Source organism: Drosophila ficusphila, unplaced genomic scaffold, assembly GCF_018152265.1.
Source record: "Drosophila ficusphila isolate 14025-0441.05 unplaced genomic scaffold, ASM1815226v1 contig_414, whole genome shotgun sequence".
NCBI classification, from domain to species: domain Eukaryota; kingdom Metazoa; phylum Arthropoda; class Insecta; order Diptera; family Drosophilidae; genus Drosophila; species Drosophila ficusphila.
This window is the reverse complement of record NW_025064328.1, coordinates 9,735,396-9,759,258: the sequence shown is the minus strand read 5'-3', so window position 1 is coordinate 9,759,258 and position 23,863 is coordinate 9,735,396. Positions and strand designations below refer to the sequence as shown.

At 45.0% G+C, this 23,863-nt stretch overlaps 7 protein-coding genes across 12 annotated transcripts in view; 3 read left to right on the top strand and 4 right to left on the bottom strand.

Annotated features, from left to right (window-relative positions):
* Window positions 1-7,113, top strand: part of LOC108096821 (NACHT domain- and WD repeat-containing protein 1) — a 41,792-nt gene extending 34,679 nt beyond the window's left edge. For 2 of the 6 annotated variants that reach the window (XM_017198719.1, XM_017198721.1), the window contains exons 14-18: window positions 175-270; window positions 326-1,409; window positions 1,603-1,845; window positions 2,270-2,586; window positions 2,904-3,866. In XM_017198719.1, coding sequence (XP_017054208.1) covers window positions 175-270; window positions 326-1,409; window positions 1,603-1,845; window positions 2,270-2,586; window positions 2,904-3,674 — 2,511 coding nt within the window. In that variant the 3' untranslated portion in view covers window positions 3,675-3,866. Of the gene's footprint in view, window positions 1-174; window positions 271-325; window positions 1,410-1,602; window positions 1,846-2,269; window positions 2,587-2,903; window positions 3,867-5,195 lie in introns of those variants that run through there. The other 4 variants (XR_006245467.1, XM_043208124.1, XM_043208123.1 and 1 more) reach the window with 4 other exon arrangements.
* A 2,644-nt stretch (window positions 7,114-9,757) lies between these two features.
* On the top strand, window positions 9,758-11,568 carry LOC108096909 (dynein axonemal assembly factor 3 homolog). Its single transcript, XM_017198859.2, has one exon. It carries the CDS (start codon window positions 9,851-9,853, stop codon window positions 11,513-11,515), a length of 1,665 nt encoding a protein of 554 aa, XP_017054348.1. The 5' UTR covers window positions 9,758-9,850; the 3' UTR covers window positions 11,516-11,568.
* Window positions 11,555-12,996, bottom strand: LOC108096910 (mitochondrial ribonuclease P protein 1 homolog). Its single transcript, XM_017198860.1, has one exon. It carries the CDS (start codon window positions 12,916-12,918, stop codon window positions 11,578-11,580), a length of 1,341 nt encoding a protein of 446 aa, XP_017054349.1. The 5' UTR covers window positions 12,919-12,996; the 3' UTR covers window positions 11,555-11,577.
* A 271-nt stretch (window positions 12,997-13,267) lies between these two features.
* LOC108096890 (pre-mRNA-processing factor 19) lies at window positions 13,268-17,034 on the top strand. Its single transcript, XM_017198832.2, has 3 exons — window positions 13,268-13,404; window positions 13,468-14,821; window positions 16,747-17,034. The coding sequence occupies exons 1-3, from the start codon at window positions 13,386-13,388 to the stop codon at window positions 16,889-16,891; spliced, it is 1,518 nt and encodes a 505-aa protein (XP_017054321.1). The 5' UTR covers window positions 13,268-13,385; the 3' UTR covers window positions 16,892-17,034.
* LOC108096892 lies at window positions 14,835-16,740 on the bottom strand. The gene is made up of 6 exons (XM_017198834.1): window positions 16,606-16,740; window positions 16,475-16,551; window positions 16,311-16,420; window positions 15,490-16,260; window positions 15,181-15,424; window positions 14,835-15,120 (listed from the first exon to the last, which is right to left on the bottom strand). Exons 1-6 carry the CDS (start codon window positions 16,643-16,645, stop codon window positions 14,923-14,925), a joined length of 1,440 nt encoding a protein of 479 aa, XP_017054323.1. The 5' UTR covers window positions 16,646-16,740; the 3' UTR covers window positions 14,835-14,922.
* A 139-nt stretch (window positions 17,035-17,173) lies between the features above and the next one.
* LOC108096891 (ragulator complex protein LAMTOR2 homolog) lies at window positions 17,174-17,849 on the bottom strand. Its single transcript, XM_017198833.2, has 3 exons — window positions 17,697-17,849; window positions 17,451-17,637; window positions 17,174-17,387 (listed from the first exon to the last, which is right to left on the bottom strand). The coding sequence occupies exons 1-3, from the start codon at window positions 17,762-17,764 to the stop codon at window positions 17,265-17,267; spliced, it is 378 nt and encodes a 125-aa protein (XP_017054322.1). The 5' UTR covers window positions 17,765-17,849; the 3' UTR covers window positions 17,174-17,264.
* Window positions 17,850-18,938: 1,089 nt separating this feature from the next.
* On the bottom strand, window positions 18,939-23,745 carry LOC108096862 (kelch domain-containing protein 10 homolog). The gene is made up of 3 exons (XM_017198787.2): window positions 22,416-23,745; window positions 20,212-20,769; window positions 18,939-20,090 (listed from the first exon to the last, which is right to left on the bottom strand). The coding sequence occupies exons 1-3, from the start codon at window positions 23,265-23,267 to the stop codon at window positions 19,674-19,676; spliced, it is 1,827 nt and encodes a 608-aa protein (XP_017054276.1). The 5' UTR covers window positions 23,268-23,745; the 3' UTR covers window positions 18,939-19,673.
* Window positions 23,746-23,863: the final 118 nt, after the last annotated feature.

Below are 23,863 nucleotides of genomic sequence, written 5' to 3'. Positions count from 1 at the left end.
TTTCATTTAATAAAGGAACTGTACTGAATTTAAATTGAAGCTTAAAGTCCTGTAAAGAACATTAAGAATGTTAAAAAAGCAACCCAAAAATAATATAATATAGAACATACTATTTTAAAACTATTAAATTGTTCCTTAAAAATTTAATAACCATTTCATTTAAACACATTGCAGGTGTTTCTGTTGGCTTTGTGTGAGGATAACGCGCTGTATGTTCGCACTTTGGCCACTGGAAAGGAGCTGCATACCCTCAAAGGGCACAAATCGAAGGTAAGTCAAAGTGAACCCCCTTTGGGATACTGATTTCTAGAGTTATATCCCCCAGATCCGAACCATTTCGATTGGCAAGGACAGTCAACGATGTGTCGTGGGTTGCGATGATACTCGAGCGCTGATTTACGATATGCACGCAGGGAAATTGGTGAGATCCATGCCACCGAATCCTGGACCAGTGACGGCAGTGCATGCGATGGACAACGATGACTTCCTGGTCACCGTGGGTGGCAACAAGATCACCTTCTACTCGTTCCGCAACGAGGAGCTCTACATCAATCCCTACTCACGACACCCGCGTCGCAAACGAAGCTTAAAGCGCCACGCGCAGGCGCAACGATCTCCTTCGACCACCTTGCCCCCGATTACCTGCTTCGATCTGTCCCGCGACTCCCAGCAAATGGCCATCGCCTCCGGCCGGAATGTCCACCTGATGAGGATCAACACGCCGGAGTACCAGTGCACCTTGGAGGGGCACTCCGCGGTGGTTTCCTGTCTGAAGTTTGCTCCGAATGGCGAGTTCCTGGCCACCGGTTCCGAGGATCGATTGGTGCACATCTGGAACTTGGCTCTGGGCGAGATCAGCCACACGTTCAAGGGCCATGCTGCCCCGGTGGTCAAGGTGGTGGTCCTCATGGACTCCTTGCGGGTAATCTCCACGGATCGGGACTCCCTGCTCCTGGTTTGGATGGCCCACTCGGGCAACCTGCTGCAGACCATCCAAGGTCCCTACAAAAGTATCGCCGTGACCAACAACATGCGCTTCGCCGTCTCCACGAACGGGGACAACACTCTGAAGATCTGGTCACTCACGCAGGAGGACGAGAAGTACTCCGTATCGCACTCGGATGAGATCACCTGCTTCGAGATCAGCGCGGATAGTGTCCACATCATCAGCGGATCGCGGGACATGTCCTTGAAGGTCTGGCAGGCGACGGGCGGCAAACTCAGCCAGGTTTTGGTGGGGCACAGCGATGCGGTCACCTGCGTCGCCGTTTCGGTTACCAACAAGACCCAGGTGCTCTCTGGGTCGAAGGACATGAATCTCATCATCTGGGACCTGCTCACCGGGGAGGAGGTGCACACGCTGGCAGGACATCTGGGTCCTGTCATTGGAGTCAAAGTTTCTGCAGATGGTGAGTTGGTCTCGAATTAGATTTTGGATTTTTTTACCGGTTAACCGTAGAGAAAAAAGTGTGTGAAGCTATAAAGAATATATAATTTATTCTTTATCAGATATTTTCATAAATTTCAGATAAACGTTTTTGTTACAAAATAATACTGACTTCTTATTTTACTATGTTTTGTTTTATTTTTGTTTTTCAATAGGATCTACTGCAGTTTCTGGAAGCGATGACAAGACTTTGATCGTCTGGGAAACCAAACGTGGATTGGCTTTGACCTCACTGCAAATGCACGTGCCCTTCACCCATTTCGACATCAGTCTGGAGGTGTCTCGAGTCCTGGTCCAATTGGTGGACAGCTATAATCTCCCCGTGATCTGTCTGCACAACACTCCGGCGCAGTACGTCAAGCTTCCCACGTATTCGGGTCCCAGCAAGGATGTTGAGGGTAAGTTTTATTCTATATCTGTCAGTTAGCATTTAGAATTAGCAGTAGCATGATTTGTCTTATAAATATCTATAGTTTTGCTTTCCACAAAATAATTAAAGTTTTTTAAAATGTTTGGTATTGTTTAATGAGTAAATGCATACAATTAATTGGGATTTATTCTCAATATGTTGCAAATTGCTTGACAAATTATAGAAATTGGAAATTGTTTTAATAGGAATATTCTTATGAAAATCTTACATCTATTAAAAAATTACTTTTATAGTATATGGAGGTTATATTATAAGTACATATATAAATAATAATTTTTCATATAAATGATAAAGTTACTTCATTAAAAAAAGTATTATCAACATTAGAGTTATTCACTTGTTGATTAATTAGATGCACATCTTTCTTACATCTGAATATCTTATTCCTGCAGATCTGCGACCGCAGGGCCCCAAGCGGCAGATGAAGCGGCTGCTGAAGAAGGAGGTATCGCTGGACACGTACACCTGGCAGAAGAAGTACGGCCACCTGACCTCCTCGGTGATGATGGCCCAGGTGGATGAGCGGCTGAAGCGGCGCTTCAGTGTCTCCGCCAGCATGGAGGAGATCTCGAAGATCGCGGAGACGAAGACGGGGGCCTCGCAGGCGAATCTGGGACCCGAGCAGGCGGCTCTGGCCCAATCGCAGCACTTTGACCAACTGGAGGCGCTGTGGAACAAGCGGTCGCCGCCGAGAAGACGCCACAATGCGGTAAGTCGATCCACTCCATGAAATCCCCACTCTCTCTCCGCGGGAGGAAGGACATGGAAGGACCTTAGCTGCAGTTCGCTTTAGTGTGTGTGATACTTTGGTATTCGTAGTAGATGCGCTCACCATTATGGTTTTCGTTTCGTCTCTTTCCTTTCGTTTCATTTCGCTTCGTCTCTGTTTGCTTACACACCAATCTGCAACCTGCAATCTGAAATGTGCAACCTGCAACCTGCAACATTGTGCAATGTGTGCAATGTGCGCAACGTGTGCAATGTGCAACGTGTGCAACACCTGTGCAATCTGAACCCATTTAACAGGGTCTCTCGAGGCAAACCTCGCTGGTGGAGGACCGCCTCGAGTCGTCCGACGATGATGAGTACCAGGACGAGCGCGCAGGTATGTTGTCCGCCTCCTACGATAACATCCACCTCCTTGCACGTTTGCCCGGCCTCCGATCCCTGCACGATGCATGGAAGACGAACAGTCTGCGGGTGCCGCGTCGCCCCGCCCGCACCAAGTTCTATGTGAGCACACCACCACCACAGAACTCGCAGGACAGCAGCACCGTGCGGCTGGACTCGCACACAGACTCGCCCGACAGACAGAGCACGGCGCCCGACTTGGTCAGGGATCTCCTGGTGGCGCCACCGGCAGCGGAGTCCCCCCAGAGGATCTCCCTGCGGCAACTGCTCCACTGGCCGAGCCTCAAGTCGCGCTTGTGGCGCCGCCAGCGGAACTGCCAGTCGTTGCAGCCGAATATCCGGCTCAATCCACTGGAGCCTCTAAGACCAACGCCCATCATTGTGGTGGAGAACTGCGACGTCCGCCGTGTGCAGCAATTGCGCACCGATCTCGTCCTTCATCCGCAGTCGAGCCGGGCTTCTCTGGGTCACATCGAGGTGGCCGACAGCGAGCAGATTCTGGCCAAGAAGACAAGCTTCTGGCAGCGCCGCTGGCATCTCCTGCGCCAGCGGGTCACCAAAACCAGGTCCGAGTCTAGTCACCCAATCCGGAATACCACCAATTCCAACTCGAATAACAGCACCCCAGATCCTGCGGCCAATTGCAATGACTGCGTGGCTCAATGACCACCGACCGAATCGAACCGCCACACCACCAACGACACCGCCAAAAACACAACCACCACAACCACCACCACCACTCTACACCACCAAACCACTTCCGTTCTCCAGCACCCCTTTTGCCACCTTCTATTTGTAGTTTTGGCCATGCGTAGTGTACTTTAACGTATTTATTTTAATAAATTTCCACAAGGTTTATTTCGTTTTATTTTGATTGCTCGTTCAATTATACCCAATTATCTATGGTCAAATTGTCCGGAAACTGTGTTCAGGTGAGTACACTCCAAAAAACAAAGACTGAACTTGGGTTAGGGGTTATTAATTGGGGTTTCATATAAAGAATACTCGGGGGTGCCATTATAGTTGGTAGTTTAAGACCAACAACCTGTATCAAGTATCAAAACCAGTAAATTCAAATAGTTAGGAACATTTTTGTATGGCTTGTTAAGCATTTTTTAAAGTAGTCTGACAAAAAGTAATCTCTTGAATTAAATACAAGTTAAATTGTATTCCTAACTTCTTTCTTTGAACCTCCAACAAAACAAATTTACTAAACCATCATTTAAAAGGTTTCTTTAACAATAGTTATTTCCAAGATATTCTTTTAACTCATTTTCCTTACTGACTGATAAACTTTAAACTTTAATCGCAAACCAAACATTAAAAAAACCCAAGTAGATTCGTAAATGGAGATTGGAAAACGTGTAAGCCGGTTGTAATGAAAGCGAGGATGGCACTTTCCATTGTTTATTATAATTAGTTTTGCCGAGGTAACGACAAGCCAACTCCGCGTGTTTTCGACTGTAATGGCTTTCGAGTAAATGGCTGCATCATGAATATTAAGTGCTCATCCGCCCGGTGGCTCTGCTCATTTCGCACTGGCCAATGCATAAAACTGCAATCAATAACCGCGCAGTGCGATTAACTCGATGAGCAAACAAGGGACGAGCGCGAAATGAATTGAGCGAATTAAAAGCAATCAATTCCAGACGAACGGAATCGAATCGCACCGATTGGGGTCAGGGATTTAAGGGAGGGGGTTCCCCTGGGGTTCCATGAGGTAAGCAGCTCCTTCTCCCAGCTCCACGTTCTACGTTAAGTTCATCCATATTTCTCAGGCATGTTTTGCTCTCGGTCAAGAACAACCAAACAAAAGAATACGAGATCCCCGGAAAACCAAGACGGAACTTGGGAAAGTGTACCATAAACATAGGTGTACTATAAGGTGTTACTCGCTTTCGTTCTCTAAGTATAATATATATGATATGTTTTCACTTTCGACTCCTCTCGATTTTTATAACGTTTTACGCTCTCTCGATGTGTATATATGTATATCTTCCTGCATATTTAAATACTCGTTCCGTTTAAAGTTGTTGTCCAGTTTGGCCACGATTCTGCTGCTAATCATAAGAATTGATAAACGATAAAAGAGAAATGAAAATGAAGTTCCCGTTTTCCATTCCAAACTATCCGAAACCACCACTCCGAATGAACCAACCACCAACCACCACCACAACCAACCAACAGCCACCGCCCACAGTTCGAAAACCAGTTCCCGCAGCTCGCTGCTCCCATAAACCACAGCAGCCGGAAGAGTAGCCATTGCGACGTGAATAACTACCAAAAAAAAATGCGAAAAAAACAAACATATAAATCCGAAATAAGAATCCACTTAGATAAGTCCCCCCACTCGATTGGCATGTCAGTTTGTCCAGTGTTTTCCAAATCGAAGCTAGTTCACCGTACAGAGCACTTTGCAAGTAACCCACCACAGAACGGCACTCCAAAATTGACTAAATCAAAAAAAAAAAAAGAGAACCCATCCGGCTAATTTCGGTTGCATTTCGTTTCTAGATGACTTCGACGATTTCTTTCAGTGGGGATAGGACGTTAGGCTAAGATAGTCGTATGTACCACATGTTATTGCTAGGGAATAGACACACTACTTAAATACCTTTCGAATGTACGGGCATACCTCAAATGCAAATGCTGAAAAAACCACTTTTGAGAATTCTACACAGTTTATAGAGCGTACTCGTAAAATAGCATATTTATAACCGACAAAAACAAACAAATATGAACCCACAACAAATGGCCAGCTGGATGCAATCAAGTAAGTATGCAAGCGACCTGGTCGAAAATATACTCGTGCTCGTATAGATGCATATCCCTTAGCCGAACCACTAGAGCCAGTCTTTAGAGCTTAACCATCTTAATCTTAATTTGGCCAAGGGCCGCAGCGAAAGCCTTTGCTTTGGTGTCTCGTGCAAGTAACGTTTATTTTGGAAATTCGTATTAGAGCTGAACGTGAACGAAAGTAGATGAAAGCTATTGGGCATGTCTACAGTATCTGAAACCTAGACCGATGTCAATAATGCCAGCGACTCTAAAGAACCTTTCGAATTTGTTGTTGTCGATTTATGCAGATCATTTCGCTTCAGGAGGAGGAGGATACCACAAGGGATAAGGATTGAGGCGGCAGTTAAATGGAGTCCTTATCCAAAACGGCAAGCAATAAGTGGGCAGACGAGCGTAACAAATAACCCCTTCCATCTCCCATTTCCCCCATTTACCCACTTACCATTTCACCCTGTAGATGTAACCAAAGCAAACGAAAACATAACATAGTTAAATCTGATAAACCACCGTCTCAGACTTTGTAGGAATTATAGCATTAAGCGAGCCAATTTCGAAATTTTATTGTTGTAGAGTGTTTTATGTACCTACTAAACTATAGTAAACCCGAGCTAAATGTTGATTGTATTGACACACAATAACGCAATAACGCAATAACTTAGAATCTGTTCAAACGAGATGTGCAAATAGAAGCTCTCTGAAGGGGTAAAAAGCGTAACTATGCTTAAAAACACAAGTGAAAACGAGTAAACAAGCCCACACACCGACACAAGCACAAAGACACAAGGAAAACATTGATGGATAACTATGAAAATAAGCAAATGTATATAAGCTCCCATGTTCGCTGTAGAATTAGTATTACCTCGACCTCAGTTCGAAGTTCGGTTCGAATGGCACTTTTTCGGGTCACGGCTTGCACTTCCCTTGGATATAACTTCAATAACTTTCTGACAATCAGAGGTTCTAGCCTGGAACGAAAAAAATACACACACACACACACACTCAACCACAAAGCAAATCTAAACTGAGGACGAAAACAGAGGGATATTTCTACACTGGATAGTTCTATGCATGCCACAAGTGAAACTTCGTTAAAAATAAGCAATTAATGTCTACGTAGCGTAGTGTAGTGTCCACCTTTGTAGCTGAGCCACGATCACCATCTCCCGAGGAACTATTCATCTGGAAGCGGATCGGATGCGGCATCGGAATCGGATAGCGATATCGAATTAACACTGATAAATGTACACCCTGTCTATGTCTATTAAATCGAAATAAAACTCAACTTTACTGCAAAACAGCAATCGTACTAACTGCATATTTCTTTCTAGTTAAAGTTAAACAATTAAAAAGTGTTATTTACATAACAATTAAAAATGCCCTGCTTATATTTTACTTACATTTATACAATTATCTGTGGTTTTATATTTGTTTAATAATTATTTACATTTTATTTAGACTTAAAAATTTGATCCAAAGATGATTTACTTTAAACGCTTCTGAAACATTTTGTTCTGTATTAAAAAGTAAGATTTTTATCGTTTTGTTTTCTGCAATTTGATACATTTATTTCGCCGAACTACCAGATTCAGATTTTCATTACATTTTTTTTTGGAAAACCTTTATAAATGGCTTGTGGGTCAAGGTTCATTCGGAGACACATGCATCGAGTTGGCAACAATTAATTCAGTTTTCCCCTGTTTCATTATGCATGGCTTTCATCTACCACTCTTCATTATTCGGCCCATCTGTCCCGCTGTCGCCAGCCATTGTTTGTTTGCAGTTCTCCGGCCATTATGACACCATTTGCCAAGCCAATGTCAAACAAAAGCCAAAAGCGTCCACATCAGCAGGCATCCGCCGAGTGGGTGTGGGTGGCTCTTTTGGGTGGGCAAAACCGCAGACGCAGCCATTTTGTTTGCACTGTCTAATGAGAAAAGTTTGCGGAAAGCATTGACAATGAATGCTCCTGATAAGAGTGGGTGTATGTGGGTCAGGTCCACACCACAGAGACAGTTGCACAACATAAAGGAAAACCCATACACAAGTTCCTTGATCGATTGCCATACACACTCGTTTAATGAGCTTGCCAAGAAATGGAAAAAAGGAATAGGCCTTGGTCAACCCTTTTCTGCTTTTGGCCTGTAATTACTTTTGCTTTTCGGCAAAGATGGAAAGCCATAGGAAAAGCAGAAAAGGGCGGAGCAGGAGCTCTGATGAATTGAACCCACTGAACCGCAGACAAATCGAGTGGAGGCTCCACTCAGATCTCGAAGTGAATCCGAATACCAGACTTTTGGGTTTTTCGCCGAATTTTGCGATGGCAGCAGGGGATTTTGTTGGAAGAATGCCTCGGAATTTCTTATACTTTTTCATGCCATGGATTTTTCCTGCTTTACCGCCGCATAATTGCAGCTAAAAACACAAAGCTCTGCAGGCTTCTAACGTGCAATTTCCTTTCTTTCATAAACCATACCCCACACAGAAAAAAATTGAATAAATAAAGTGCAATTCCTAATTAAAAATATTGTTATATTATAGAATAATATTATGCTTACCTAAAGCCTTATCCAAATGTTATACATAGAGAGTTCATTTAAAATTGCGAAATAAAAATTTGCATACACAATTAGTTATTCTCAAAAAAGGAAAATAACTTTTTGTTTATAGCTCAAACAATTTTAAGAAATGTTGTCAAATTAGTAGTGTCAATCATGCAACACTGAAATTTTAAAATTTTGTAAATCATATTTAAGTATTTGTTTCTCCAGTGCACCTTTTAAAGCTTTCACTTAGGTAGAGCTGAACGCATAGAGCTTCAGTCTTTGCCAGCTATCATCGTCAAATCACGCATACGCAACGTATTGCCAGAGAAACGGAGAGAAGCATTTGAAAGGCATTCCGAACGGGCGGAAAACTTTATGGCGAAGACTTAGCCATGTATTAAGAACTTTCAGACATTGTCAAGTGAAAGTTACCAAGTGGAAAGGGAGACACCAAAACAGAACTGGCGCTGGATAAAAAACTAGCACAGCACAGGCAAAATCTCTGGATTAAGTGAGCTACTTGCCGCGGGCCCTAAATCCATTCGTCCACCAACGATTTTTCCGCAGGCAAACAATGGAAAAAAGGAACCCCCAAAAAACTACACGCATTATCCCTTATCTCGCTTTGGAAATTTATTTGCGTTTAGGGAGTTTGAAAAGGAGAAACAAGAAAATTACCAAAATGCGGCTTTAAATTTAATGAAAGCGGGGCTAGTTTAAAATTGTTTTTTAATATTAAAACATGTTTGAAGATTTTAAAAAATATAAAGAGATTAACTATATGATGTTATTTATTATTTATATCATTAAACGAAACCCCAATTAGTCATAAAGATTTTTACCATTTGTTTATAATAACTAGTTTAAAGTACATATATTATATTTATTTACATATTATAAATAATACAAATTTATTTCCTAAGCATAGACAGTAAACAATTAATTATAACAATATTCAGGCCTTCGGTCTTCATTTTGATATTTCCATAATCACATCACATCTGCATTAATTTCCTCCAGCGAACCCCACCGAGACCTCCCACTTTCTTTAGAAAATTGTACAATTATGAATCCGAGAGCGCTCCCCGATGGATTGGCTGCTGTGCTGCTTGCCTTGCCAATCAGCTGAAAGCAAACAGCCAGGACTGAATAATGCATTATGCGCCACTTCCCATTCACCTCGCCCCTTGATAGTCTATATGTGGCGCCACATCCCTCCAGGACGAGCCATTTGTCCAGCTCCCGCTGCAGGCCACTGATATCGAAAAGCAATTTCCGTTATGATTGCCACAGCTCCCAAATCCCCGCAACGGATGCACGCAAATGAGGAACCAGCTCTTGCTGGTTGCAGCAGGAGGAGAAGTTGCCGGGACAACGGCGACAACAAGTAGTCCTGGCAACAGCCATCAATCAAGTGGAAACATAAACAGAGCAGCAGTATAACCGAATAAGTCTCAGCGGATCTAAGTTCGTTAAAAATTGAAATCGAATTGGGTCAAGATGTTGTGGGGAATCAGCTCGGCGTTGGATTTGTACGATGAGTACTTGAAGGCCTTTAAGATCAACGATGATCCGCTGCCTGGGGATGGAACTTCCCAAGAGGAGGGAGCAGGTGGAGATGGCTCTCTAAACAGCCTTAACATCCTCATTTGCGGTGGAGCTGATCCGCGTCACGTGATCAAAACTCTGGCCAAGAGATACACCCATCGCATCAAACCGAAACTAAACATTTATGTTCTGGAAGGTTGTGCTGAGATTGCAGCCAGACATTTGCTGCTTTTGGGAGTGGCTCTGGAGGATCCGGAGTCGTTTAGTCTGGTTTGCAAGGTGCATCTGTTCATGGATCTCTACGGAAATGCAGTGATCCGTCCCAGCTCCCATCACTACATGGCTGCCAAAGGACGCGCTTTGCTTCAAATAGTCACCGATGAGGAAAAGCTAGAGCAACTGGCTCCCATGATAAATATTGAAGGTCTGAAGTACAAGGAGCGCGATGGTTTGGAGATGTCCTTCAGTTTCTGGCAGCCGCATCCCTGGAATGTCTTCGAGATTACCTCCTACTGGGAGAAGCGATTGAGGGCTCTCCTGGGCACCCGGTACGATCATCGTAATGGAGCCTTCGATTGGGATTTGAGCATGACTCTGAAGGATCGCGGAGGACAGCAAATTTGCTCGCAGGAGTACCGCTACTGGCGAGAATCCGGAGTGGCTTTCGTTTTTCCCGAATACGAACACTGCAAACCGAACAAAACGCTGGCAGCTGGTTTGATACGAAACGGACGCACCTTCATTCATCGCGGGTATGTGGGGGATATCCAAACAGGACCCTTTTGTGGGTTTGGATTGCGCACCGTCGAGGAGCGGATGCACCACTCTGTGCACGGGGATAACGATTATCGGGCCACCGATATAACAGAGCGCAATCTTCTGGAACTTTTCCACGAGCTGCAGACCCAGACTCCTTATGAGCACGATCCCACTCGCTCTCGAAGATACGGATCCGTTCAACTGCTGATGACTCCTTTGCTCAACCACCAGGAAGTGGATGCTGCGGGTCAGGCATCCTACGATAAACCATGGATTAAGATCCCTGGGGTAACAGTGCACTATGTGTCGCCATTGGATATGGTGCAACTGCAGCAGGGCGCAAGTCGCTGGAACAACATGTTCGATGTCGCCTTTGTGGCCTACAACTATTACAATTTCCTGGGCAAGGAATTCTTCCAAGCTTTGCGTCCGCAGGCTCTTTTCATACTTGAAACCAAACTTATGACCGTGGAGCGCAAGGAACCTGTGAAGGAGTTCGAAGCCAAAGCCAAGGAGCTAATGAAGCGGGTGGGCCTTAAGGCAGCTATCAACTACCAAGCAATCAATGCCAAGAATATGTGGCTTAAATACAAAAAGACTGATAAAGATGAACCGGAGGAAGAGCCGGAAGTTGAGCCAGAAGTTGAGCCGGATAGTGTTTCAGCAACTGAATGCGATGAAGATAAGATTCTTGAAAAAGAATACAATGAAGATAGTGGGGATCCTCTTGAAAAAGAATACAATACTTCTGAAAATAGCCCTGGTCTTGTAATAGAAGAGATTCCATCCGTCGTGGCAGCAATTAAAAAGGAAGTAGAGGAAGAAGGTCCGCTCCAGCCAAAGAAAACCACTCTGTAATTAATATGGAATACGAACTGAAGTAAAATAAAAGAAAAATTCAACGAATACAACAGGTAACTTTAATTTCTGTTTTGCTTTTTCTTTTGCTTCCCCGTGGCCCAGGTGTCCAGCTGGAACTCCATTCCCTCCCTTCGCTGCCTGACTTTTTGGGGAGTAGCAAACGAAGTTGCTCGACGGCGATCATCCTCATAGTCCAGCAGATGATCAATTCGCATATTGAGCTTCCTAGCCCGCGTTCCCGTTCCCCAGCTATCCTTTTCCCTTCGATGTTGGAACTCATTTTCGACGACCTTTCGCCTGGGTACGTGCTTTAGAGCTGCATCCCAATTGCCGGTTTTCTTCAGGTCCAGCATAATGTTGATCATCTGGTTTAGGGTGAGGGATTTCCCTGAGCCCGATCCCCATTGCAAGTAGCGATCCAGCGGCAGTTTCGCCATCCGCAGACCCAATCGCTTTGCCTTGGCCAGCGACAGAGGTTCGTTGTTCATGGTGTCCACCATGGCACCCACCACGTAAACATCGTCCGGGTTGTAGCTGACCAGATCCTCGCGGCAGTGGGGCGTTAGGTAGACAAGATTCTTCTTGGGAAACAGCTCTGTAAAGCACTGGGGATGCACGTTCATCGGGAACTCTGGATTCAGCATGGTGGGGATGTAGCGCTTGAGGCTCTGCATGCACCGACCGTCCATCTGGGCATTGCAGTAATGCAGGTCGAAGGGCTCATCGTTCAGCCGGTTCTCCGCGAAGCAGAGCATCAGTTGCTTGGCGGCGTAGGAAGCCTCTCGGTTGTTCATGTGCTCATCGTAGGAGCAATCCAACACTATTTTGGGTGCAAACTGCATGGCGCGTGTTAGCCGGTTGTTCTGCCAGTGATTAATGGTGGAATCGTAGATGCGCAGGAACATGGAGGTGTGGCCCAGACCATAAATGATGTGCGTGTTCTCCTCGCGCTCCTTCCGCATCTCGGCTATCCTCCGTTCGGTGTCCTCTGCCCGCTGGGCCTTCTTTTTCTGCTCCGACTCCTTCCGCATCTCGATCTGCCAAAGGTAGGCATAGTACTTGATCCGAGCGGATTTTGTGGGCAGAGTGAGCACGTGTTCCCAGTGGTGATCCTTGAAGAACTCAAACGCCGGCACCCGGCGACCCTCCTGGTGGGCAATGTCCGCCTCCAGCTGCAACACCTTCAGCCGTTTGTCACGATCCTCTTTGGTCTCCGATATCCGCTCGGTAGAAACTACTGAAGTTGGCTGTGAAAATGGATTTACAAACTTATTTGGGGTTTCTTCGGAACCGGCAAATGGATTTCCGCCACTTGAGGATTCCGCTGCGTGTCGCACTGATGTTGTGCATCCTTTCAGCAGTTGACTGCCCAGGCGCCATCGTGCTATAGTTTTCAGCATTTTATTTGTTACAATTATTGGCAGTAATCGTGTTCTTAAGCTTAGTCGAAAATTAAATAACAGAAACAGCGCAACGTGCTAGGGTTGTCATCTCTTTAAAAAAAAGCAGCTGATGGCTGCGGTTGTTTTTTACATTTGGTCTCTACATGGCTATTTTCTTGTAAAATATTTACTCAACTAAAAATTTTAAATTTAATTAGTTAAGTAAATGTTTTGCAGCTATCATTATTTTCTTTTTTTAATTAAAGCGCCAAAGATATTATGCTGCAGGGAAACCTTTTTCAAAATTCTAGCCAAGTCACCCCCAACTGGCAACCATGTTTTCTATAATTCCCGCGTTGCAGTGTGACTGTCATAATAACAAGAAGCGGCTTTGCCGACAAAATTGCGCTTGGATCGGGAAAAACGTGTAAAACATTTAATTTACTAAGCAGACTACGCGAAAAGCGACATAAACACAAACAGCGATGGCTTTAGTTTGCGCACGTGAGTACATAGATATATTTTCATAAGTTAGTAACACATAACAAACACCACAATCGCTTTCAGTGACAAACGAAGTCCCCGAGACGCCTGTGGTTTCGCCGCATTCAGGAGCCGTCTTCGAAAAGCGGGTTATTGAGAAGTATTTGATGGAGAACGGTTGCGATCCCATCAGCGGCAAGGAACTAAAAGCGGAAGAGTTGATAGAGATCAAAACACCGGCTGTGGTGAAGCCAAAGCCACCGAGTGCCACCAGCATACCGGCAACTTTGAAAACGATGCAGGATGAATGGGACGCCCTGATGATCCACTCGTTCACACAACGCCAGCAGTTGCAGACGACCCGGCAAGAGTTGTCCCACGCCCTGTATCAACACGATGCCGCTTGCCGTGTGATTGCCCGGCTCAACAAGGAGGTGGCCGCCGCTCGCGAGGCTCTGGCCACGTTGAAACCCCAGGCGGGCATTATCAGCGCCCCCACGGCGATTCCCCAGCCTGCCCTGGCCGCCGAAGCTGGAGGCGCTGCTGCCCATCCCATGGAACAGGCGGGCATGAGCGCCGAGGTTATACAGAAGCTGCAGGATAAGGCCACGGTGCTCACGCAGGAGCGCAAGAAGCGCGGTCGCACGGTGCCCGAGGATTTGGTGACGCCGGACCAGGTGAAGAGCTTCCTCACCGTCGCCTCCCATCCCGGCCTGCATTCGGCCTCGGTGCCCGGTATCCTCGCCCTGGACATCAACAGTGCGGATCACAGCAAGATTCTGACTGGAGGCAACGACAAGAGCGCCACCGTATTCAACAAGGACACCGAGCAGGTGGTGGCCATTCTGAAGGGCCACACCAAGAAGATAACCAAAGTCATCTATCACCCGAACGAGGATACCGTCATCACCGGTTCGCCCGACATGAACATCCGCATCTGGCACGTGCCCACTTCGCAGACGCAGTTGCTCCTGCGCTGCCACGAGGGTCCCGTGACGGGACTGTCGCTGCACCCCACTGGCGACTACTTGCTGTCCACCTCGTCCGACAAACATTGGGCATTCTCCGACATCCGAACCGGCCGCCTGCTCACCAAGGTTATAGACACCGCCGAAGTTGGCCTCACGACGGCACAATTCCATCCCGATGGTCTGATCTTTGGCACGGGCACTGTGGACTCGCAGGTCAAGATCTGGGATCTGAAGGAGCAGAGCAATGTGGCCAACTTCCCCGGCCACACCGGTCCCATTTCGGCCATTTCCTTCTCGGAGAACGGTTACTACCTGGCCACCGCCGCAGATGACGCCTGTGTCAAGCTGTGGGATCTGCGCAAGCTGAAGAACTTCAAGACGATTCAGCTGGACGATGGATACGAGGTGAAGGATCTGTGCTTCGACCAGAGCGGAACATACCTGGCGATCGCCGGCAGCGATGTTAGGTGAGTGAAGTGCTTTCGTTGCTTAAAATAACTCTTATTTATGTCTTGATCATACTTTTATTCACTGATTTGGTTGTTGGTTGGTAATATGGTTGACCAGTTCAGACCTTGTTTTTCCATCGCTGCTCCACCTGCAGGTTATGGTGCTTCTTGAAATGAGCCATCCAGTTGTGCAGTCGGTTTTGTTTCACCAAAGCCCGGCGAGACATATCTTTCTCGGCTGCCATGCGACGGCGAACTTGTTGCTCGACGCTTCGCAGCTTGTTGGGTTCTATGTGGTCTAGCTTGGCCAAGAGTTCCTAAATGAAAGATATCGCTAATAGGTATTTGACTAACTTAAGCAAATCACAAAGTTTTACCAGAACATGTGCTTGGATTTTCTCCACTTTGGCCAGAGTGGTGTCCTGTTCGTCTTCGTATGTCGACTTCGGTGGCGGCGGTGGGGGTTGCATATTTTCTAAGGTGCGCCACTGCTTAGCTGATTTTTGTGGCGGCGGCTTAGGTGGTGCCTCCACCACCTCCTTCTTCTGCTCCGGCTGAACTTTGTTTTGGATTTGCTTCAGAATCACTGGGATAATGCTGTTAAGTTTGATGTTTAACTTACTGCCGAAAAAAACAATCAAAATAGTTACAAATCGTTAACCAACATAAGAACCATAAAGACTTACTCCTTGCAGTATCTTTGTTCGTAGTCATTCAGTAAACCCTTTGCCCGTTCCTGGAGTCCTGACACCCGCTTTTGCAGGAACTCCGGATCCTTGAGGAACACATTGGCTTTCACCTGACGCTCGTAAGTCTTTTGAGACTTGTCATGAAGGATGCCCACAATGTGATTCAAAAGTGCAAGCTGCGTGAATCGCCTATTGTAGTTGGAAACCTTCAAGCGGTTCCTCTCGTAGCCGCGAATCCAGATCTCAGCATTTAAGTGATGCCTCTTGGCCAAATATGGACGCACTATCTTTTCCATGTAGTTCTGAACTTGGCGCACTTGCTCCAGTCCTGCTGGATTCCGTTCGGTGATCTCCATGGCAATAATCTCCTTCGGCAGGACCAACTTATTGTTGTCATCATCCCCATCGGTTTCCTCCTCCTCCACTGTGTCGTCAAAGTAGCTGATCAGCTTGAGGAGATACTGAAAGCGACCATAGACTTCCTGCACTTCCATTAGAACCCGCTGGTGCTCCAGCTTCACCTCGTTGAGCTCCTCGGCCAGTTTGCTTTCTTTCAGTTTCTTCAACTTCTCTTGGGCCTCCAACATTTTCTTGAACTCATCCGCCTCCATTTTCTTCAAAGAATCCTCGGCAAACTTGTGGAACTCCTCAGCCTTTGCATATAGATTGTCTTGGTACTCCTTTTCTCTTTTTCGGTCCAGGAACAGTTCTTGCGTGGCATAGTACATAAACCGATTGCGTGTAATTTCCCTAAGGAGTAGGATATCTCTGAAAGAGGGAATCAGTTACACCCGCAGTTGGTTTGCTCGATATCTTACGTTTTCATACGAAACTTTCTAGCCAAGCGCTGCAAGCTTGCATCTTTAATGTAGTCGGGATCGATGGTAGTAACTACACAAGGAGCACGGGGATTGGCGATTTCTCCGCGCTATAAAGTAACTCTTTAATGTAAAGTAAAACAATTAAAAGGTTTCTATCGTACCGCATTGAAATCCTCAATCGATAAATTAATAGGCTTTGGTGGCTCCGGCTCCACATGGGTTTTAGGTCGCACAAAATCTTAAAAAGAACATTGAAACATCAATGAAATATAGATAATTGCCAAATCCTTACTTTCATATTCGCGATAAACTTTTCTCTTAAATTTCCGCATTGCAGATTAATTTTGTGAAAGTAAGATTCCCTCACTGAACTTGTTTACTCCGTTGCCAAGGTACAACTTTATGTCTCACGGTTTCTTCGATTTATTTCCAGGGTTTACCTGTGCAAACAGTGGCAGGATCTGAAGGTATTCAACGACCACACGGCCCTGGCAACGGGCGTGAGATTCGGAAAGCACGCTCAATATCTCGCCTCCACCAGCATGGATCGCACCCTGAAGTTGTACGCTATCGAATAAGCAAATGCAGAGTCCACACAACTAGTTTTTAAGTCCATCTAATTTTCTTATTCAATATATCAAACTGATTGTATGTTTTCTTGAACAAAGCTTGCAGAAAAATAAATCTGACCCACTATCCAAAAGGCCAACACAAACATAAATCTATTGCCTAAACCTTTATGAGACCAACATTTATTTGAAACTCCTAACTATATGGATACATACATACAAGCTTACACATTTTCATATTTTCTTGAAAAGAAACTTTAAACTTAAGATTAGCCAAAGGATAAAACGCTCTTTTTTTACACTATAAACAATTTTAATTCATATTAATGCATACACTTATAAACGAATTCAGTTCGCAATGTGGTTTATCTTGGTGTTATCTTTACGAGGCCGAGATCTGCTTAAGTGGTCGCTCCAAATAGGAGGCCAACGACATGGCTTTCTGCTTAAGAAGACCCAATCCTACAGTTTGCTTGGCATACAGACACAATAGGACACTGGCAACCTGAAATATATAATGGAGGTTATGAGATCTGTGTTGAATCCTTAAAGGATTATTCTTTTAAACCTGTGTAATGGCAACATGTCCGTTTTCGCAATCGATCAGCACAAAAGTAAGACGATCCTCGCGGAAGGCATTTCTACCGTGCTTTTCGTAGGCAGCCCATATATTGCTGGCAATGGCCGCCGTAATCCTGGCATCCTTATCGCCATATCCCGAATACGCCAAAAGAGCTCCCTCCTGACTGAGCAATCTGTAAGAATAGGGAAACCTTATAATTTAGAGCGTAAACGGGGTAATTGGATGCCTTACAGGGTGTTCTCCACTCCGCCCGTGTTGGCCTGGCTGAGGACCTGCGTCAGGGCTTTGGGTTTAAGCATTTTATTTGGTTTTTAATGTGTAAAAAAAGGAAAACAACAATATAACTACGCCTTCACAAACACTTCATTCCGAATGGCAAACAAATTCAGCTGATAAGATGAGCGCGTTTTGTGGTGAATAGCAATTCAGTGGCGCCATCTATACTATAGATTCGAATCCTAACAGGAAATAAACGCATGCTATTTTGATAAATTTTTTTTCTAATAAGAATATAAATATTCAGCTTAATAGTCTAAACATAACGCTTAATTTTTATATTATTATACAAAATTATACAAATACAAAAAATTGTTACAAGCACAACCAAACGTGTTTGTTTCTTGTATTTTTCTATGGCATTGCTTTCGAAAACATTTAAAAAAACATTTCTTAAAATAAAAAACCATTATTTACTAAATGGAGTATGCAAAAAACAAGTTTTTAATTTTTAAAATCAGTTGGTTAATTTAAATAATAGCAATCAGGGTATAAAAAGGTAATAAAACATGAACTTATAATAAGTGAAATCCAAGCTGCGTTATCAGGCTTACTAGGAGTTTAAAAAAATTGTATAAACTTACTAAAAAGTTTTGAACTTTTTTACTAAAAAAGTTTGGAAATGTACTTAAACTTTTAAATTGTTTAGTAAGGATGTTTCAAGAGTTACGTTATCTATTATTTTTTAGAGAGCCAGTATAACTTGCTGAAATGGCAATAGAGTTATCAATGTTTTACCCATATCTTCCGCATAACGAGAATCAGAAGGCGTATTTGGTGACGTCATGAGAAAACCAGGTCACGGAATTAATACGCAGCAAAAACTGCACTCTCCCTCGCTCTTTCAAGTCTTTATTGCGATGCATCAACGCTCCACGGGGTCAGAGCAACAGTCTTTCTATTTTTCAACCACCAAAATTGGAAACGCTTAATCGCTCGAATACCTGTACTCCGGTGTTCGGTGTTTGGTGTTTGCTACGCAGTTTGCCGAAAATCTTGGCCAGCAGGGTGCATTTTGGACTGCAAATTGCGCATGACTCAGCGCCTTCCCCTCCGCCATCCTTTCCAAAAATTCCGAACCACGGACAGGGTCTAATAGGCTGGGGAAGCAAGAAACTGGGTCATTGGCAACTACGCCGTGGATAATCTGTGCCAGGATGCGAATGGTACGGTACGACGAATGAAACGGCGATGGTGTCGCATTAAAAATGTATTTATTAACTTAGATTCAACCAAATTTAGTCTTGGGTAATATATAAACCGAGCAAACCGACGTTCGCCGCGGGGGGCGGGCAGTACCTTACGCACTGCATTGGTACATGATATCGCAATAATGATGGAGTCTTATTTTAATTAAATATTACTACCGCTAAGAATTATGTACACTTTGACAAAAATACATCGGGGTTGCCCCCTCTATATGACATTGTTTGGTGTAGCCTTCAATATTGGTTCGATTGTGTGCAAAGTGGGTTGGGGTGTGGGGTTTAGGTTTAAAGAGGGGTGAACAATATATTAGGGCCGTGTTAAATAGCGAGTAAGTTCGAGGGGGACCTGGTGAGATACTGTGTGTGGGGCTCTACTGCTGCTGGATTTGGATACTCTGGCTTGGGTGCGCTGGCTGATCTGTTAGCTGAAGTTTAGAATAGATACGCATGGCCTGTCTCTGGCTGTTGTTCCGCTAGCTAAACTTAATTACAATCTTATTTACATGCTAAACATGTCCGCCTCTCCTTTCTCCTCCTTTCGAGTATCAAAATACATATGTGTACAACTATAAATGTCCTTCGATTCGATCACAGCGCGCGCTCAATGTGAAACAAAACTTTTAAACAATAGTAACGTAAAGTTCTGCAACTAAAACTTTACCGGGACGAGGAGTCACCGCTCCCATCCGCGGATTCGCTTTATTTTTTCAGGGGTTCGGACTGCCTATTGTGTGGTGGAGCGGGCACGTTTTGGATTGGAGTAAAGCGAGAAAATCATGGACGGGTCCGGCTTGTTTAGGTCAAACGTTCGCACGCGTTCTGCGAAGCGTTTTGGTATCCCAGCTCCCAATAGCGTCTTTCGGTCGTACACGTCCAAATTGTCGTTGTAGTAGGTGATGGCGTCCCAACACATCTCGCTCAGCTTGGGCACCGTCATCCACATCTTGTACAGGTCGTTGCGACGGCGCATCTGCTTTTCATTGTACTCGATGCCTCCGAACACGTACATGCATCCGTTATCCGAGTGGGCCGCCGAATGGAAGTACAGTGGGCGGGGCAGGGTGGCGGTCTTGATGTGGAACCACTGCTTGGTGCGAAGATTAAGCTTCCAAATGTCCGAAAAATACGTTGAGACATCGCCCTGCAAAAGGAGATGTTTTATGTGTAAGAAACTGTTTTTGAATTTGTTTTCGATTAAGTTTAGTTTAACGCTATCTATTTAGCAATCTTGGCAACTCAAAAACTTCACAAATTGATCTCACCTGCAGCCCGCCCGTAATAAAGGCCTCGATGTCTCCGTTGGAGGACTGATGTTGCACACAGGAGAAGCACTTGCGCGGCTTCGGATAGCCTCTGTTGCCGTCTTCCAAGTCCGCGGTATTGCGATCGGGATAGGTATCGAAATAGTCCCAGCAGTTCGCTTCCAAGTTGTAGGCCGGAATGCGTTGCAGATCGTAGACCGAGTGCGATGTGCCGCCGCCCAGCACGAAGATGTGCTTGCCATCGTAGACGACCTCGTGGCGATAGCGACCCTCCGGATCGTCGCGCATCTCCGGACGGCTTATATACACATTCTCCCAGGTCCGGGTGCGCAAATCCAAGCGATACACATCACAGGTGTAGTCAAAGCCCGTCGTGCCGCCGATTGTGTACAGGAAGTGCTTGTGGATCACTATGCCCGGTCCGTACTGAGCCGTCGGCAGATCGCCAGTCACCTTTAGTCGCTCCACACCCGGTGTCGCGCCAGCGCTGGCCGTGCGGTAAACGTAGCAGTCGTTGGAGCAGGACTCTCCGAAGGGATAGCCCGTGCCACCATGACTCTGCAAAAAGAAAGGAGAAATTAATAATTGTAAGTAAAATGCATTTAGTGAACATTTTAAACCCAAGGGTATTGCTCTTTTAAACCTTCCATTATCTTTCTGTCTTATTATTATTATTCGGTTTTCTAGACTTTAAAGATGAATCCCAATAAGATACTCGAAAATGTACATATATAAAAGGTACAGAGTTAAGCGGGTGGCATCCACGCTCCTGGCATTGCTGCCAGTGCATTCAATTAGCAGATACTTGAGCTGCTGCAGCAGCTTATCATCGCCTGCCAGTGGAGGAGGCAAACAAAGATGAGGAAAAATCAGAGAAAAAATAAAATAGGAGCAGTGGGGGGTTTAGCTGCAGGCTGCAGCCCAGATAAGCGGAAACATGTGTCTCCAGTGTGTTTTTGTGTATGTATCGGGGCATGATTCGTCATCAAATTATAGCTAATTGTGGAATGCAAGGGAAGGGGCATTGCTGCCAGCATAAAATGCCAACAGCTCCCGTTTGGTTTTGCTTTCGGTTTTTCGTTTTCGGTTAGTTTCCTCCCGAAAAAAAGCGCGCGCACTCAGCTGCTGGGTGGGTAAAAATGGTAAATACAATGTTTTGAGTTTTTCCAGCAGCGCGCGAGGTGGGGAAAGCTGGAAAACAAGTTGTTGCATGCGGCAGCAGCATAAACAACAACTGCGTAGTAACCAAAGCAGAAAAGAGGGTTGCCTGGCATGCGCAGAGGCAAGGAGAAGGGGGTGGAGGAAATGGGCAATCGAGGCGGAGGCGGAGGAGGAGGTGGTGGCCCCGAGTGAGAGGCAAACGGCAATGGCCATGGGCAGCTGTTTGGGTTGACATTTTGGGTGTTTAGAATGCATAAACAAAAGCCAAAGGCGGAGGAGTGGAGGCGCGGAACTGGGCGTGGCATTGGCCCTGGCGGTTTTCATTGCCCAGAATAAACCTCTCTCTCTACGCTTTTCACTCTCTCTCTCTCTCTCTGTCTCTCACAGATCACAGCGATCAGCTGTGTGTGATTTCTCCGCTCATTTCACCGTTCAATTGTGTTTTCTACTTGAGCACAAACAAGTTTTATTTTATTGCAATTGATGGTTTTGCTAGCCTGCACGGAAAGAAATTTTATCATTTCTAATAGGATTAATAATAAAGTGCAGTCTAAGCTTAAACTCTGATATTTATACACAATCCCCATAAGCAGAAATGTGAGAAATCTTTGTAAAAGGCTCAACCAGAACTAACTTATTATAAATACAATACAATTTATTTTTATATTTCATGAATATATACATATATGCATATATGTTTTCCTCATTAAAGACTTTTATTATATCACAATCTTTTTGCGGTCTACATTTTGTATTCGCAGTTCAAAACTGCTGATAACGATTTCATTTTAAGACATTTTCTTGTTATAAACACAATTAGCACACAACACACGTGTTGTTTTTTCTTGTTTATATTCTTTAAAAGAACGCCAATTTGGAATTAAATTCTACTTCCTGAAGTGATCTACTTTTTTCTCTGTGTTAACCAACACACCCAGCGAGAGAGATAGACAAATCGAACCCATCTATTTTCGTCTGCTTAACCGCCCCTGATCCCCGCCCCTTGCAATAGAGATTTAGATAGCATCCGAATAGATACTTACAATCAACACGTTATTGTGAATGGTCAACGCATTGGAGGCCAGCTCCACGGGCATGTTGCTGGCATTGTCCGCGTTCAGCTCCAGTCTCCAGGTCCTCGTGGCAAAGTTGTAGCTCCACAGCTCCTGGAAAAGCAGACAGTGTCCACGACGCGAGGCAGCCAGGGCGCTCCTCGGATTATAGCCACCCAACGAGTACAGGTGGGAATTGGAGGCGATTATGCGGTGGCCACTGCGCGCCAACGGAAATCCGCCGGGGAGGTGTTTTTCCCGGTACTGGCACTTTACCAATTGCAACGGTCGGAAGGTGTACAGCGGTCGAGCATAGCTTTCCCTTAACTTCTGCTGCTGCTCCGGCGAAAGGAAGACATCAAACACACTCTTCGACAGCTCCTTGCTATTCTCTAGTTCATCACTAGAACTAGTAGACTCATCGGAGTACAGTTCGAAATCCGACTCCGAATCGGTATCGCCATAATCCACATCCACGTCATCGTCATCGTCGTCGTCCTCCTCTTCCTCCTCGTCCAAATCGCTGGCTGCGTCCATGGGCTCTCCGGGACCCTGAATTACCTCGTAACCGGCCAAAAAATCCTCCCGATTATGCGGCTGCTGCTGCTGCTGCTGGGGCTCCTCCTCCGGATGAGCCACATCCTCTTCCGGCATGTCCTGTTCCATTATTAGATCGTTGTTGTTGTTATTATTAATGTAATTGGCCAACTCTTGGTGGTCAGATGGATGAGCCTTTTCGTAAACCTTCAACAGCAAATCACACACAAACAAAAGAAACGTCCAAGTGTGACGCAGTTGGTTAAACACGATGCACTTGAGCTTGGCTGGTTTTAGTATGTTCATAACACGCTCGGTGTGTTTGATTTGAGTGAGAGGTTTTAATGTTACAACAACTTTTGATCCTTGTCAGTGAACCAAAAATTTTGTCAACTTTTATATTGGTTTGTTAAATTTTCAAGGGGGAGGGTCAAGCGACCTCGCACAGCTGGCTGCCTACGCTGTTTTTGTTGTTTTTGATTTGGTTTTTGCTGCTGCTATTGTTGTTGTTTTAGTTGCCACTGCTGTCATTTTGACACTCGCGCTCTCTCGCTCGCACTCACGCATACACGCACGCACATGTGTTACGTTACGTGGTGTGTGTGTGAAAATATTTGCCCGTTCGTCGCTATTAACTGCGTTTTCTTTGTTTATTTTTCGATTTTCCTTGTCTAATGCAATTTCACTAGTTGTGGCACGTTGGCGATTGTTTTATTATTGCACTCGAGACATCCGCGCACCGTCCTGCGTCAATCTACGTTCGTTATTTTTATGAAAATAATAACTTGCTTTTGCAAAAATACCAAAAATACGGAATTTAGTTTTGGTTTATAGGGATATTGTTGAGTTGGTCACTCTAAGCAATAAAATTTAAGTTTGTAGTGTAAATTAACTGTAAATTC